This window comes from Serinus canaria, chromosome 12 (assembly GCF_022539315.1).
Source record: "Serinus canaria isolate serCan28SL12 chromosome 12, serCan2020, whole genome shotgun sequence".
Taxonomy (NCBI): domain Eukaryota; kingdom Metazoa; phylum Chordata; class Aves; order Passeriformes; family Fringillidae; genus Serinus; species Serinus canaria.
The window spans coordinates 15934032-15951283 of record NC_066326.1 but is presented as its reverse complement, the minus strand read 5'-3'; the positions used below and the strand labels follow the sequence as shown (position 1 = coordinate 15951283).

At 45.9% G+C, this 17252-nt stretch overlaps 1 protein-coding gene and 1 long non-coding RNA gene across 2 annotated transcripts; one reads left to right on the top strand and one right to left on the bottom strand.

Moving 5' to 3' along the window:
- Positions 1–504: 504 nt before the first annotated feature.
- Positions 505–16939, bottom strand: LOC108962196 (high mobility group protein HMGI-C-like). Its single transcript, XM_018914985.3, has 6 exons — positions 16600–16939; positions 9349–9560; positions 8679–8795; positions 8202–8249; positions 6330–6420; positions 505–3322 (listed from the first exon to the last, which is right to left on the bottom strand). Exons 2-6 carry the CDS (start codon positions 9436–9438, stop codon positions 3237–3239), a joined length of 432 nt encoding a protein of 143 aa, XP_018770530.1. The 5' UTR covers positions 9439–9560; positions 16600–16939; the 3' UTR covers positions 505–3236.
- On the top strand, positions 8452–16513 carry LOC127060093 (uncharacterized). The gene is made up of 3 exons (XR_007778707.1): positions 8452–8510; positions 10353–10493; positions 16318–16513. It is a non-coding gene; the product is annotated as an uncharacterized LOC127060093 (long non-coding RNA).
- Positions 16940–17252: the final 313 nt, after the last annotated feature.

The following is a 17252-nucleotide window of genomic DNA, read 5'->3' as shown; positions in this document are numbered from 1 at the left end:
CAGCTCCGCCCAGACTGAGGGGAACAGAACATGATGACATTGTTGATATATTTCAGATTTGCTCCTGCCTCATCTGGCCCACAGCCCCAAAACTTGGGACTAGTTAGGAAAGCTGTCAGATCAACTCAAGAGGCAGTGCACAGGCAGAGAATTAATTGTATTTAAAGCTAAATAGCTGCATAGCCCACAGAACAATGTGGGGGAGAAACAGACTTGACTGTGGAGACTTCTGGGTGTACATGTGAAGCAGAACTGGCTTGTGTTCCAATCAAGCCTCCAAGACACACAAAAGGATGGAATTAGGCCCCCACATTTAGGCTTAGGAGGCTGTCTGATTTTCTCCATGTGTGATTCCTCATGCTTATTATTTATTGTTTTCACATCAATCTGGGCTGCTCCTGAACAACCAGATTTTTGGTTATCATCTCCAAAAGTCAAGGTCAAGAGACACTCACCTTATCCAGCCATGTGTGTGCTGAGGGTGCTGCACAAGGAGAAGGCAAAGCAGGAGCCTGAGGGGGATTTGTTTAAGACCTTTATTTAACAAACTTCAAGGCTAATTTGCAAGTTGCCAACACTCTCTATGCCTTCACCAAAACCATTTATGGGAAACTTCCAAACTTAGCTAGACAACAAACCTCACTCACCTCCTGTGGTTTAAGCAACTGTAATGACCTCTTAATTTTGGCCAAGTCAGACCAAAACTGCCTGAGCTTAAAAACACTTGACATGCACTTGCTTAGAGGTAGGTTTGTCTACACAGAAAAGGTAATTAACTAATTGGAAAATAAAAAAAGTTTACAATTTCAAAAAAGTCAATCCAAGTGATCCAGTGTGAAATCCCAGCTCCCTGAAGATGTCTGGAATTCTGCCCACCTTTCATAGGCATTGACTTCCATTCTAATTCTCTGTGTAAACATGGAAGTTGAAGTTATGAATTGGTTTCAACTACACACAGAAAAGCTCCTAGAAGAGTGGAATTCTGTTTGTTCTCCTCCAGCACTTGCATCTTTATGGAAACAAGTTCTTTTCTGTGGTTTTTCAGCAGACTGGTAAGAGGTAGCAAAGACTAGATTTTAATTTTTTTTATTTTTAGGAAGTACTTTGCATGCACTTTCCAGAGGAATACTGCTGACCTAAAGCAGATGGATTTACTATCTAGCCAAGGCAGTGTGCACCCCTATTCCATGCCACCAGCTGAGAAAGGACTGTCTGATGTCACAGGAAAAGCTTGAGTCTCTAACAGATGTAATCCCTAATCCATTTAGAAGCTGAAGTTACAGTCTCACACTGCAAAAACCACTGCTCTCAGGTAACAGGGGTTAATTAAACAGGCAGTACAGCCTTGCAAACAGAGTACTGAACCTGCCAAATCAACTGAAAATCAGGCACAGAAGTTGGTAAAATATATTGGTCTGCTACTGGAGTAGCCTTTGAATGCAGATATGAACTGCAGCTGAACTTTTAAGTGCACTGAAGAGCAGCAGAATTCAGGGGAGCACCAGCTGCACCTTCTTATGTCCCCATCAACAGTACAGATTCACTTGTGTCATGTCCCACCCAGAGTTATCCCCACAGCAGGAGCTGGGGGTCAAACTCCTTGTATCTGGCAGCACAGCTCATCCTATAGCACAGGATTTAGGTCAGTCCCTGTGATCTAATCCCTTTAGTCCTAGATTTCTCTGCTATTTGGTAGTGGAGGAACAAAGATTATCTGTGATGCAGTTCTGTGCTGTGACCACCGAGCTCCATCCAGAAGAGAGTACCCTTAGGGCAAACCAGATACCACACAGAACTAGGACTAGGACTATCATCACTACTAAGCAGAATTAATGGGATCAGGATTCATCAGTACTAAACTAGATGGACTGGACAAAATGACCCAAAAGGAAAAAAACCCACTTTCCCCCTATTATCTCTCCAATCAGCCCTTCTTAATTCTGCATACATTTTCTGGTGTTAAACAAATACTTGCCAAGGGAACAGAACTCTGATGAAAAGATAATAAATGAGTTCAATATATACAGCCATTTCATGGGCTTCTGCTATGCACCACCATAAATTTAAAGCCAATTATGTTCTGTTTAAATATTTAACACTGTAAAGCTAGCCAATTTTACATCCTGTCAGAGATAATTGAAATACCCACTTTGTCCCTTTAATAGGCAGGCAGAACATCCAGGAGATGGAAAATACCACCGGGATTTCACTATTTGCAACTGGATATTGGAAATACCCTTAATTCCTCAGAATTTAACAGCTCTGACACCAAAAGCACAAATCTGCAAACAGTGTGAAACTGAGAGCAGCCAGCAACAATCTCAAACCAACTGGCTACTGCTGTCTCCCAAAACTGAACTATCAGCAGCTTTTCTTTGCATAGTTGTGACACTAGAGGACCCCACACACGCATTTTAGGGACTGAATTTAAACTAATTTAAATTGAATCCCGAGGCTCTGCAAGGAAGCAACTTTTTAACTGGCTCTTTACAGACACTCCTTTGAAGAGATGAAATCCAGTGGCTGTGACTAAGCTGGTAAGCACTGTGCACTTGGGAGCTGCTATCAAACTTGAGGGGAGAGCCACCAGGCCAGAAATAGTTATAGGAGAAGGCCCTGAGCTGATCACATTAAGATAAAAAATTCAGAATCAATCCCTAAGATATCAGGGTGCAAACTTTCCTCTAAAGCATGCAAGTTACTGGCCACTGGAACAACAGTGCAGGGCAAGCTGGAAATGCCATGAAGGTTTTTTGTTCTGGAATAGTCAAGAAAGGACTCAAAGGCTGTCTTTGAGATCCAGTCCCTATGGGCAACACAGCAAAACTCAACCCCTGGCACTGCTCCATCAGTCTGCCAGAGGTGATATGGCAGACAAGCTCAGCCATTAGCTGTGTAAATAGATTTCCTTTCCTGTATCTGCATTGCTGAGTCAACTTCTGTTGAAGTACTGCTCTCTGTGGCAGGGCAAGGCACCAGGTTATCCAAGTATTTTAAAGAGAAATTATTATACTCCCAGAAGATATACTATAAACTCTAAAAGGCATCTCTCCAACAAGGCAATTTGCCATTTCTTCCCCTAAATCCTTGTTTGGATGTTTGGGGTAAGCAAGTCCACAGGCAACAGGAGAGAGCTTGGCTAAAATTATCACAAATGAAGAATCTGAAATACAACATTAAAAGTCCTGTTTGCTTTCCACTCCTCTGGCTTCAGCAAGACACAAACAGGTAGGACACTACTGAGCTGCAGCAGGGATGTTACTCAGACATCTCCTAAGACCAGTGGTTTTGCCAGACCTGGAGCCGTCTTTTCCAGTGATGTCTAAAGGAAAGATGACAGGAGACAGAGGGTTAGAGCTTTGGGTCCAGGAGCCCTGCTGCCCAGTACCCCTTACAGAGTATCCCTTACAAGGCTGAGAGGTGACAAGGATCCACTCCCCAACAACCAAAGGTCTTCACAACAACATTCCCATTGCTCTTGTACCAGCTCCAGGCTAAATGGAGCTTCTGACACAAATGGCTTCCCTGGCAGCAGAGCTCAGCAGAAGGCTACTGAGGGCCCAAAAGTGAGTCTGTGTCAAATTGTCTGGTTTCTGCTCTGCAAACACTCATCAATCACCTCTGCTGACAGCAATTATGTATTTCCTTGAATCCTCATGAGACACCAAGTACCCAAGTGCCCTACCCAATATTAAACACCAGGGAAGGAGATGTGCAGAATATCTGGAAATGGTGTGAGTGGGGAATGTTTCTGGCTACACAGGCTTGCTGTGATCTGTGCCTCACCCCTGGCTTTCAGGAGAGCTAAGGTGACCACTGGGGCAGCAGAGGAAACAAAGCAGACAAAGTTTGTATGAAAAAGATCGCAGGGATAGCAAAATAGACAAAAAGGAGCAAGATCCCAAGGCTGCTTCTGGGCTTTGCATTGGCTCTTAGAAATTCTACCATAAAGCAACCTCTTTCCCCCTCATACCTATAGTCCATTAGCCAAGAACAGTTATTCAGATAAACCACATCTGCCACTGTGGTTTAGGAGCCTATGAAATGAGATTCATCAATTGTTCAGCAATGCTACTCAGAGAAAAAAACCCAAATGCTTCTTGATAGAGAAAATCAGAAATGTTAATGCTGGAGTTGTGATTGGCAGCATCTACAGGCAGCAACACAACTGAGCCTGATCCATGAACAAACTTCTGCCTAGTCTTGGATAACCTGGAGTCCCCCATAACCTGTGCTTTGGGAAAAGCAGAGCTGTATCCCCAGGTAAAGGCCATGGGAATAAAAACCAGCTGGCTTTAAAGCAGCTCTCTGCCCCACTGGAGGCTTGCAGATCTTGCATATTTCTAATGCAGCTCTTGCTGCATTATCTTGATTTTCTCCATAACAGACTGAGACACAGAGTCAGTGTTTATTTCAGCAATTCATCTGAGTGCTGCAGACACAAAGCCCAGGGCAGATCTCTTTCCCACCTGGAGTTGTGCAGTGTACAACCTGCAGGATGGGCAAGCACTTGTACCCTCCCATCCCCTCCCTGGTGCAACACCTCAAAAATCCTCACCTGGAAGGGGGAAAAAAACCACCAAAATCCTCAGTGGCCAAAGCTTTGGCTGTGTCTATAGCAGATCATTATGAGATCACAGACTCCTGCTAACAAGTCTCAGAGCAGTAGCCTCCTGCATGAGTAGCACAAAATCTTGCAGGGATATAATAGCCCAGTTAAACCAGACCCACAGAATGGGTTAATCCAGAAGCTACCTGTCTGCAAGCTGCTGCTACAGCTGCACTGTGCTTGTACACAAGCCCCAGGATCCACAGTTTCCAGTAAGCCAGAACAGCATGCTTCCTCTTTCCAGTCAGAAGTTTTAAGCCAGGATTACCACTCCATCTCAAGCTCCTGAGCAAATAACAACTTAAGACCTTTTCCAGAGGATTGCCTGGTTTCATACTGTACATGCTTATCCCCTGTGATTTCCTGGCCGTTTTCTGTCCTCCCAGAAGTGCAGACGTTCCCCAAGAGCAGAAGTCCCCTCTCGGTGCCCGGCCCGGGGCACAGCGGCTGGGGCTGCGCTATCGCGCTCTGCACGGCCCTGTCCCAGCAACCGCAGCATCCGCTGATCCTGCCCCAGCTGCTGCCGCCTCCCTGCCACAGCAGGGAACGGATTCTCCTGCCACTGCCGCGGGCCCCACTCAGACTGAAAGGAAGAAGAAAGGCCCCGCACTGGCTGTGGTTTGGGGCGATGTTTAACTGTCCCAAAGGCGGCCGGGCCGGGCCGGAGGTGAGCTCATCCCCCGTGAGCCTGCGGCTCCGCTGATGTCAGCGCTCAGCTCCGTGGCAGGAAGTGATACGGGAGCAGGAGCCCCAGAGGAAACTGAATTGAGCAACTGAGGTTAACTCCTCTGGCATTTAATCATGTGGCATTTCCAGGGACTTTCTAAGAACCCGGGCTGGGCTGGGCTGGGCTGCACACCAAAGGCAGGAAGGAGCTGCTGTGCTGCCACATGGCAAACCAGGCAACATCTGCCTCCCCTGGGCTCCTGGCCCTTTCCACCCCCAGGGAAAACATTTCATGAAGAGCTTCCTACAAGGCTCTCTGAAGGTAGGACATAGATGCACACACGTTTTCCTGGAATCTACCTTGGAAACAGTCCTGCATGGTATATCATCAGATTTTGTATTTTTGCAGGGTTCAGGTGAGCTTGGGGCTCTGGGTGGAGCATCTGTACATTCCTACAACAGCAGTAACAGTTATCTGGCATCTCATCTCAGAGAACCTTAGATAAATTGGAGCCTCCCACAGAAACTGGCCAGTGCCATCATTGTCTGTGCTGCTGACGCACCTCTGCCAGTGCCAGCCACTGCCAGAGAGCTCTGCCTTACAGTACAAGCCAGGAAGGAGAGAGAAAGACCATCCAGGAAGCATTCTGGAGTTAATCCAGAGTACTAAAATGTCCCAAATACCAAGTGATCTTCTATTCATAAAGTTTCTCAAGTAAAGCAAAACATTAACAATAGACTGTTTTCACTTTTTACACACCAGCCAGACAATTTCATTGAGCTGTACCTGTAGCAGTGATCAGAACCTCAAATATTGGACTTCCTGAAAAGAGACAGATTTTCTTTGCCTTTCTTTTTTTCTACCTCCACTTCTGCTGAATTAGTCACAACTGAATTAGATGGAAGGAATGTGCCTGGAAGGCTTCCAAATGCTCCTCTGTTTATAGGATTTACCAGGAAGACTACAGCCAGTGCTTTGTGGGTAAGTGCATGCTTTGCCAGAGCGTGGCTCTACTGTTTAGTCTCATGTAATTATGATTATCTAATTTCAAACCTTGTGTGGCTGGTGCTGAGTTCAAATTCAAGTCATTGCTTTTCAGAGGATTTTCTTCCTGAGGCTCTCCTTCTTGGACCACTGCTTGAGGCTACAAAGAAAAAACACCAAAAATAAACAAGCTCCCCCCCATACAAAATTAGATATCAAAAGACAAAATTGAAAATATGCAAAGTAGGTGGATTATTATTTAAACAAGACTGTGCAGCCCTGACAGCACATCCATTTGCCACCAACTCCTATATCCAAACATAGGCAAGAATACACACCAGGGCATGCAGTGTCCACACACATTCTGAAGTCTCTGAACACTTTTCAGCATCCATAGTAAACAATCCCAATATCAGCCTTGTGATACACAGCCCAACACTTTGAAAAAATCTGCCCATTATGCAGCTGTGGAGATCTTTTTCATCAAGAATATTTTCTATATTTCAGGTTCTGTCCCTGTCTTGACCAGCTAAACATTTTGTCTATTGACAGTTAAAACCAAAATGACTGTTCTTTTTCTTCTGCTTTGGTTTTGCCCCCCAAAAATTCTTCAGCTGTTTAATTCTGAACTGAAACATCAGAATCTTTCACTAACCAAAGTGAAAATGACATATTTTGAAATGTTAAAAATTCCTGTTTGTCTTTGAGATTTGTCAGTCCACAAATGACACCAGCAGAAGTCACTGGGTAAGGTTTTGTTCTGTAAGACACAGCCACTTCTGCCTCTGATTTTCCACAGAGTTTGAGGATCCCAGTTTGCACAGCTGGTTGCTTTAAGCACCGGTTACACAGGCTTCACCAATCAGTGTATTTAAATGACATAAGATAAATGGACTTGGGGAAAGCAATGGGCTTTGAGCAAGTGCAGTGTGCTGAACTAGACTGTTACCTTCTCACTTGGACTGCAGAGAAGGAACATTTGGATTTATGCAACAGTTCCCTTGTCTGGGACCTTCTGCACAGGGTTTGCAAACAGCTTCCCACTATTCAGGAAATATCTGCATGCAAGGCCACTGTCACATTAGAAAAAACTTCTGATCTCTCCCATATCCTGGCACTTCCTTGCTGGTGAACATTTCCCTCCAAACCTCCTGCATGGCCCTCACAGGCTGCTCTGTCCCTCTGGTTCTGCTGAACCAGAAGTGTTCCTTTCCCTCCTGAGCACTCCTGTGCCACCACAGCTGTACAAAAAACCTATGGATTCCTGCAGCAAGTGCACAGCTTGGGTATGGATCTATCAATTTTTGTGATGCACACTAAATAATGGTTTGTGGCTGTTGTGGGGGTTTTTAATTACTCCTAATGATAGCTAACATACCATTAGTAGTTCACAGGACTGAATATCCTTATTGATTAAAAGCTTCTGTCTTGTTATTACACCTGAAATGTTTTCTTCTTAGCTACTGATTCTTACTAATCCCTTTGTTTGTTGCATAAAAGAGTCTCCTGCTGACAGGACTCAAAGTTTCTCCATTCATCAAATTTCTCTTTTAACTTAATTTCAAATTTCTTCTTTTAAGACAAACTGACATGCTAAGCAATTGCTTCAGTCTTTCAAGTCTCCTGGGAAGACAACCTCTCTCTCTGTAAGAAAGGATGGAATCTCTAGTCTCACATTCCAAGCCTGAGAAAGTGCTATACTGTGGAAGTCTGGTATGTCTTGAATTAAGTACAGCATCTCCCCTGGGCTCTCAGAATTCTTCAGTAGCTGAATCTTGGAGGCCCATCAGGAAGGCAGTCAGAGCTTCCCTAATTATTTCCAGGCTACCAAAGCTGAAAGAATGTTGTGGCAGACACTGAGTCTGAAAAGGGCAAACACAACTGAAAGTTCCCCAGGATCTGTGACTGGAGAAGAGGGAAAGGACTGAACACCATACTCACCCACTTGCGGGGCCTCCCTCTTGGCCTCTTCCCAGCAGAAGGTTCTGCCTTTATTGAAAACAAAGGGGAAATATTGTCAGCTCTCAGATTTGCTGGGCATTGTGACTAAACCACTGAATGTAGCCAAGGTGACCTTTGTATAAAAGGTCTTGTCTCAAAAGTAGCAAAAAAAACAAAAGCTGGGAATAGAAGACAGTTGAGGAGGAAACACCTGCCTGACTGCACTGGTTGTGATTATTTGGCAGTGGTGGAAGAGAAACACTGGGAGGAAACTGCTGAACAGACAGTGGCAACACAGAAGGCTAGGAGGTGAGTAAGGCCTAAAACCACAATAACTGATTTGTCCAACGGTAGCAATTAAAGCTGAGCTGAATTAGGGGCAACTTTCAATATTTTTAAGCTAAGAGAAACATCCCTGCTGGTCTCTCTGGCAGTGCTTCCCTCCTCTGTAAATGAGCATAAGCCATTTCCTCTCACCGTTCCCCCAGTTAGAACAGTCGCTTTCTTGCTTCCTTTTGGCCTTCCTCGTGGTTTCTTCACTGGCTGTGGTTCCACAGCATCCTGTGGGATAACAGCTGTGTTTCCACCATCCTCCTGGGATAGAAGGAGAAAACCATTTAAGCAGGATGATCCCTGAAACAATTTACAATCTCTCATTCTGGTTGGTCTTGGACTGCCTTACCCCATTAAGAGCACCCAGACCCCTATATAGCTGGTTGTCTCTGCTTTTCCAGCTGGGAAGTGCATTAGAAGATGATCAGCAATACTCCTGCCTCTTTTTGTCTTTTGGGCTGGGGAAATGAGTAAGTTCCAAGAACTGTGGCCAAGGGGCCTTGCCTGTTCTATCCAATTATTGGTGCAGAAACAGAGGGTGATGACATGTGAAAGTCTCCAGGCTAGAACAGAGACCGGGCCAGCCCCTCTCACACATGTCCTGGCTGAACTGTCACTGCCTGTCACATCACCTCTGAGGCCAGGAGCTGAGATTTCCCAGAGTGCAGATCCTGCTGCTGTGCTGGGTAGCCCCAGCATTTACCCCAGAACACCTCTCCTTCCCTTGTCCTTGTGAGCAAGCAGATTCCCAGGGCTGCCTGCAGATCCCATCAGGCTACTGCCATGGCATCCTCTTGGGATGATGTTCTCTCACCTGTGGCTGCTTCTTTGGTCTTCCCCTCTTTCTCTTCACGCCCTGGGTCAGTGTGGATGAGATGGGATTCTCTGCCCCCTTGTTGCTCATGTTGGCACTTCTCCACTCTTAGCAGATTATAATCCAACAGGTTATTTTTCCTGGACTAGGAAAGAAAACTTGCCTCCTCTTTTTTGCTTTATCTTGTTATGGATTCTCCACTACCTGCAAGGCTGAAATGAGAAAGAATCAGGCATGGCAGCTTGCTATGGTTTTCATCAACTGCAAGAGTTCAGGATCCAGCAGACATTTGGGAGCATAACTGGTTCTAGAATATCTATAGAGCACATTCTTTTACCTGGCCTATTCCTCAGTTTTCTGAGGCTTTTGTGCAAACGAACTGAATTGCTCCAGGCATGGACGATGCTGTACCTGCATCTACCTTTCCCTGTTTAATCGGAATCAAAAAAGACAATGTTTGCAGCTCTCTAAACTCCACTCTTTGGAGGCTTCCTCCAAAAAGGAAGGAGGTGAGAGATAAAGTGGTAGTGATGAATTATAAATGCACCAGTCAAGGGCAAAGCTTTCTTTGGAGCTCCTATGCTGTCAAATGCCAAAGCTAATCCTGATACCAAAATCTACAGCTAACAGAGCCTTACATGAGGACACTGGAGAGAGCAAGTCCTGGGGTAGAAATTCTAAGAAGTCTGGCTCTGGGGCTGCCCCTCAAGAGTTTGTTCTTAGTCACTGATTGAACAGGCACTGTCTGGAGAGATGGCCTGACCCCATTCAGCCCTTAGTCCTACATGAGGCTCTAGATCTGGGTTTTGGTAGGATCTTGAGCACCAACTTGTCTGCTGGAAGTTTGACTCAGCAGGCTTGTCAGCCTTCTCTCTGGCCCCAAGCTCTGTTTAGTGGCTGCTGTGGTTGGAATGAGCCCTGATCCAAATTGTTTGCTCTAAGAAATAATCAAGATCATGAGCTGTTGAGAGTACAAAGGAAACCAATGACCTTCCCTACTTCAGGTTTCTCCTCTGACATGTCTGCCAGAGAAAGTGGAGATCTGACTGCAAGCCTGGACACCTTTACATCCCAAAGCAGGAAGAGGAAGGGAGACCTTGACCAGAACCACAACAGAAACCTGAATCCCAGGCACATTAGGAGAGGTGGGGGTCACTGAAGTTTTGCTTGTGTGTGGAGTCAAAACCTAGCCAAGGATCTGAGTCCACTTACAGAACCTCCAGACCTTGGCCTTCCTTTTCTTCTTGCACACAAGGGAGGGCTCAAGAAGATGGGAGGAGATGAGGAGGCTGAGCTCAGATGGACAGAGGCCAGCAGTGCTGGCTGAATCCTCTTTTGTCAGTAGTTCTTATCACAAAATACACAGCTGAGAATAGTGCAGTTAGGAAAGCAGCACCATTTATTGCTTAGGAAAGCAGGAGTATCTAGATGAATCATGCATTTCTACATTCTCTTCTAAACCATCGCCAGAGAATTTTTGGTTCTTTTTGCAACTCTTCACTTTACCTGTTTTACTTCTTCTTTTCCACCTCCTAAATGAAAGATAACAGCAAGCATAAAGAGGTCTTTGCCCCATTGGCCTTGAGCACTGCTGAGTTCCCAGGTCCCCCCAGCAGGCTCTACCTCAGGCAATAAAGGCAGCACTAAGTGAGGGCACCGCTGCACCACGTAGAAGAGTGTGACTTTTTTGTTCAAAATAATGCTGGAGGGCAGCAGCTGGGCTCAGTTCCAGCTCATGCATGAGCAGTCCTACAAAGAGAACTCCCTGGATGGCCCTTTGTGCACACTGTTGGGCCCCAGCTCACAGGTGCTGCTGCACACTCAGCTTTTCTATCAAACCCTCTGATCAGAGGGTGATGAAAAGACTACAGCTCAGGTCTCTGAGTTCAGGCTGCATCTGGAGGAGAGGCAGTTAGGGGAAAGAGAAAAAAAAGTTTCTGCTTGCAAGCTGTCCACAGTTGCCACCGAGTCCCTGAGAGACAAGCATGAAATGCTTGCGGTCTCTTTCAGAGAACAGCTGTGCTTTTACAGACAGAGTTTTCTAGTCTGATCAGATGTTCAGGTTCCAAAGAGAGGACCTTAACTGAGGATGACAACAAATATTCTCCCCTTTGGCCAGGTACAGTTCTCTGAGCCTGCATTTTCTGGTCAGAACTGGGGCTCAAACGGGCTGGTGCCAGCATCTGGAGTTGGCTGAGGCAGGAGGGGGGTCACTGAGGCTCTGGACTGCCCTAGGAGGAGAGAAGCCTTAGTGCCTCTTCCCAAAGGCAGGGCTATGCCAGGCCCAGCTCATGTCACACACATCTGCTCCTGGATGAGCCCAGTGTGCTGTGAAGGTGGCTTGAGGCCTCTAGAGCCTGAGCCTTCCCTCAGCTGCCAGTTGAAAGGAAACAGAGATGGCCATAGGAATGGACAAGTGTGAAAGTTCTGTCCAGGCCAGATCCCCTGAGCAGAGATTACAGCTGCTTATCTGGAGGAGGCTGATAGGAGGGTGAAGTTCAACATTTTCATTCTATTTTTCAGTCTCAGCTTGCATTTCCTCCTCGGTCACCACAGGCAGGACATGCAGAAGCTGACAGTCTCACTGACAGATGCAGCAAGGCAACTTCCAACCTTCACTCCATAACCTAACACAATGTGCACAGTTGTGACAGACACTGAAGCCATTGCTCTTACTGACACAACCTCTCTCAGGAGCTCACTGTAACTGACACCTGCAGGGAATCGCAATTTTGCACGTCATTATTCAAGCAACCACAGTGCACAGAATTAATTTTTCCCCAGATGCAAAGAAAGCTAGTTCTTGCACAATGATTTTCTGCTAAACCTTACTGAACTAATACACTCTGCTTTTAACATATCCAGCCAGCTTTCTACAGGCAGGACTGCAGAAGACAAATGCCAGAGACAGCCAGGAGATAGCAGTTGTACATCTCTCTTCCACCTTCCCATCACCCACCAAAGGCACATCCTTCTTGAAGCCTGGTGTGAAAAGAAAAACACACAAGCAAAACTATACAAGCATCAGCCCTTAGGGCTTTTGTCAGCTTTACATGACTCAAGCAAGACATAGACAAAGGAAAAGCACCCACTGCAATTTTACTTCAAATTTCTCAACAACTTTCCATGTATACATATAAACCCCCACACCTATCCTGAGTCACACTGTACACCAAAAGCCAAGTACACCTTCCAGGGTCACTGCATTGCCTGCTGGGATTGGAGCCAGCAGGGCTGAAGCCCAGGCCTACACCACGTCCACAAGGGCACAAGATCTGAAAAACCTATCCAAATGTTTATGAGCCTTAGATCACCTTCATGTCAGCCACGTACACAAACTTTGCATGGTTTTGGCAGTACTGAGACCTCTGTGTTGAAGAGACATCACCTAAAAGAAAGCCTCATGTCTCAAATGCATTCCCAGGAGCCTTGCAGAGGGCAGGGAATCCTCACAGTCATAGTGCTTTACAAGATTTAAGTCCTAAGTTGTACAAAGCCAGTTTTTCTTACATCATAAATTCTCAGGAAAGAAAAGCTCCTCCTGGGGGCAATGCAGCTATAGCCTAACACAGAGTATTGAACAGTATTCTTGAAGGACTTTTCCCTTTCCATAGACTACAGAGGAAGCCTTGGGGATGAGGCTGCTGACTTGGGCAGGTAAATTAAATGGCAGAACCCCTCCCTGTTTGTTTCCTCAGTGAGGTTACATTTTGGGCTATGTCCTTGGGACAGACACAGTATGACACAGGGATGCTTGAGACATTGCACTGAACCTCCCAAACCACGTGGGTGATTCACTGCCAGAAACGCTGCTCTGGCTGCAGTACTCATTACAAAATAAAAGCTTGCAAAGACTTTTACAAAGCATAATTAGAGTGTGATTATAAGAGACCCTGCATTATAGCCTTAACTCCATCGCTGTCTCTATAATAAAATGAAAAGTTATCTCCCAAGCACAACTCCCACTCAGCAGGACAGCACCACTGTGCTGCTGCCATGTGTGACAGCAAACCCAGGGGAGCTTCACTGCCTCCATCAACATGGTCACTCTTTATTCCCTCTGGTAAAAAGACAGGGGGAAAAATCTGCCCAAGCCCTGCCTCAAGCAGAGGAGTATAAAAGACTTTGCTAGTCAAGACATCTAAAGAGCCAGGCAGGGAGAAAACTCTCATTCCAATAACTGCAGCAATAACAATCTGCACTCGTATTACGGGAAATTACTTTCACCTTCCGAGAAATCAAATGCTCACATCTTTTCAGATCTCGCAGTAGATCAAGATATAACACAGCTCATTGCGGCTCCCCATGGACAGTTCTACCAGAAAAGCAGGATAGCCATGCACTGGAACAGCTCCTTTGGGAAAGTACAGTGGCAGTAACACTCTGGCAAATGTGCCTTTTCTGCCAGACTTTTCTGTAAAAAGAGGAACTTATGAGCTACTAAATCAAGTTGTGGCAACAGAAGGTAACTGCCACCGTCCCATAAATCATTTCTCCAAATCATAACTAACCTCTCTAGGTGATTTCCCGGACTACTTTGAGTGGTTAAGTCTAAAGCTTCTTTGATCTCATGCTTAAAAGTCTCCTAGTTCCTTGCTGGTTAGTTTGGTTTTTTTTAATGTGCAATTTATTGTCACCTGTTCTTGCATCACCAAGTCCTTCAGCAGCATTTCTCTCTCCTCCATTTTTAAACTCTACCAAATTACACATCTCCCTCATCTTGCCTGGCTGAGTAAACCAGCACGTTTGTTTCTTGGATGCAATTCTATCTTTTGATCATTTTGGTTGTCATTTGCACCCTTTCCAATCTGATCTCAACACCTTGACTATGATAAAGATACTTACTCTCAAAACTATTTGCAGTGAGGACAGCCTAACTTAACTTCACATGAATCTGAGAAGCATGGGCTGAGCAACACTTCAGTGGGGAAGATTCAGTTCTTGTGTAACATTAATAGCATTGGCTTCCAAAATGATTCAATCAGCAAGCTATTCCACCACCTCCAGCATATCCTGACTGATAAAATACCCAGGTCAGAAGACAGAAACTATTTAAATTTACAGAGGACAAAAAATACAGGAATCATAAGGGCTTCCACGCTTCACATTAGCTCTAGAGACTTGCTCAAGGTCTGAATGAGAGTTCCTATAGCTCAACAGAGCTACATTTCACACTTTGCTATAGACTCCTCTGCACCACCCTAATCAAAGCGCCCTTGTGTGTCTCAGTTCTCCATCCACAATCTGGTGCGTAGCTCCCTGACTGCTGAGCTGCCCTGCAGATGGGGTTGAGGACAAAGAGCCTGGAGCGAGGCCAAAGGCCATCCTGCCTGGGCCTGCTCTGACACAGCCAGCAAAGGAGGCAAGGCTGGGACAGGAGCTTATGGAATAATGACCTATCTACCAGAAAACCAGGCCTAGGAGCTTTTTTTTTTCCTAAACATTAGAGACACGCACAGCTACATGGGAAAAGGACTGATGATTACTGAGTTTTAAGCAATGATGTGAACATGAACAGGCTCTGTTTCCTCTTTCCCAGCATCAGCACAACATCAAGGCACTGCAAGAGCTCTCTTGAATGAGCCTTGCTTGATGCACTTTCTGCCAGCTTCTCTGTGTCCAGATACCTAAGCCAGTTATTGCTCTGAGAGGCACCATGTTCACCTTAATCCATACCCCAACTAGTCATAGAAATACCGCCATAGTTCTGCAGCAGTTAGCCTAAAGTATTCCCAGCTCTTCCTCAGAAAAGGGAGGCTTTGCATTTGCCTGTGCAATAAGTCAAGCCACACATACAGTCCTGGCTGTGCTGAAGTTCTGTTCAGTCCACATGCACAGGACTTTCCCTGAAGGTTACCACAGAATTCCACAGTGAAGGGTTCAACCTCAATCCTACCTCAGCATCATCAGCTTCTAAACCCTATCAAAGCCCCAGGTTTCCTATGGTCAGAACAGACAAACCAAGGAGGCAGTTAACTATCCCAGGGAGCCATGGAAAAGCACTGTGGGGATACCAAGAGCAGAAAGGAAGAGAGATCTGGAATCTCTTTCTCACTCTGAACGTGGCAAGTCATGTAATCTTTCTACGCTTCACATTTTCTCTCTATGAGATTATGGAATAGCACTGAAGTATTAATACTTCCCTCCACCTGGGGTGGAGTGATTGAGGATTAAGTGATGCCTTTTTTGCAGAGTGACACTAAGAACCCCCAGCAGCAGAGAACAGAGCAAGGCATCATTACAGGAATGCACGAGCAGCCTCCCCCATGTGAGCTCACGGGCACAAAGGAGAGGCGGTGGCAACTGAAGAAATACAGCTCAGGATTAGCCACATCCTGCTGAGCAGCAGAACACACCCTCACCACCCTCTTTCCCCAGGAAGCTGAAGGCTCGCTCGTGGGACCAGTTTGGCCGAAAGCTGTCAGGTAGAGTTCCCTGCCCTGGGAACCCAGCACAGAGCATTTGAGTGGGAGCTGGGTTCCCCAGAGGCACACAGCACTTCCCACCACTCCCAAACCCCAGCAGGCAGGGGACACAGCTCAGCTCACTGTCTCTATCCAAGGAAACCAGGATCTCAAGTCTTGAGGCCTAGGGTCTGAAACACCTGCCATTCATACTTGGGACACTTCCAGCACTTCTCCCAAAATGATCAAGCCAGATCAGGGAGACTCCTGTGTAGACTGTAGACTCCCTAGCACTACACATTACAAGCCTGGTAGAATTCTCCCTCAAGGAATTCGTCCAAAGACCCAAATGTTAGCCAAAGAACTCTTTCTTATCTTATAGTCTCTATCCAGACACTTTCATCAAAAAAGCAAGCACCCCAAGCATTGCAGAGTTAAATCAGTGAAGAAAAACCCAACAGTATATACAGGAAAATAACAGGAAAAGCAGAAATCTGTGTCTACTAAGAATTTTAAAATCACAGTTATTTGATTTGAGATAGCATTGAGTCTTTTTCCTCTACAGAATATCTTGCACAGCTCAACCACTGACATCTGCAATACACTGTCCACTTGAGCAAAACCAGGAAATGGCCTTCTGCACTTCCTGCCAAGGACTGGCATTGAGGCACTTGGCACAGGGACACACGAGGCAGCAAGTTCCATATCTCAGACTGCCTGAAAGTAGGTTTTCCCAATTACCAACCTGCAATTCACTAATCCCCACACCTTAATAAACCCCAGTGTCTTGCAGATGGGCTCTACATACGCATTTCAGATGACGAGGTAAGAAAGGAACAAGATTTACCTGTTGAGAAGTTGGGCAGCACTGCTTGACTCAGCCCCAGCAGAGCTAGCAATGAAGGCAGGAGAGAAAGAGGTATCCAGTAGCTGGGAGCCCCCTGCAGTGGTGAGAAGCAGCTAACCCAGGTCTCTGCACACACTCATCTCAGGAGCGTCACACGGAGCCCAGCGCCGTGGGTTGCGCTCCCAGTCTGCGATATGGAACAGCGAGCGCTGCCGGAGATCTCCGGAGATGGCAGCCCTGAGCAGTGACTGCAAGTGAAACCCAGCTCCCCTCGACACGCCTGGAATCACACACTGAACACAACCACCACCACCAAGAAAAATCCCCAACCAGACCACTTAGACCAGCCAGCTTCTACGTACTGGTGTGATAACTGAAAATAAGGCCAGTTTCCAAAAGTGAAATGAATGATCTGAATAAAGGGGACAGATCATTCATGTACTTCCCTCTTTACAAATGCTAGAGAGAACCATGCTGACCGTGTTTTATGAAAGAAACAAAACCACACCAAAACAAAAACCCCAATTGGGCAGCCCCAGGAAGGCTGGTGATGATAAAGTGGTTATTAATCTGAGTGCAAAATGTGCTCAGGGCATTTACTTTAAGTCACAAATAAAAATGGGAAGCTGAGCTCAGTTAAGCATAAACATATT

Coding starts and splice junctions, on each gene's coding strand:
- LOC108962196 (XM_018914985.3), bottom strand. CDS start 9,438: ATGAGCAACAAGGGGGCAGAGAATCCCATCTCATCCACACTGACCCAG. Junction 8,796..9,348: donor GACCAAAGAAGCAGCCACAG/GTGAGAGAACAT, acceptor CTTCTATCCCAG/GAGGATGGTGGAAACACAGC. Junction 6,421..8,201: donor GAGGGAGGCCCCGCAAGTGG/GTGAGTATGGTG, acceptor TTTTCTTTGTAG/CCTCAAGCAGTGGTCCAAGA.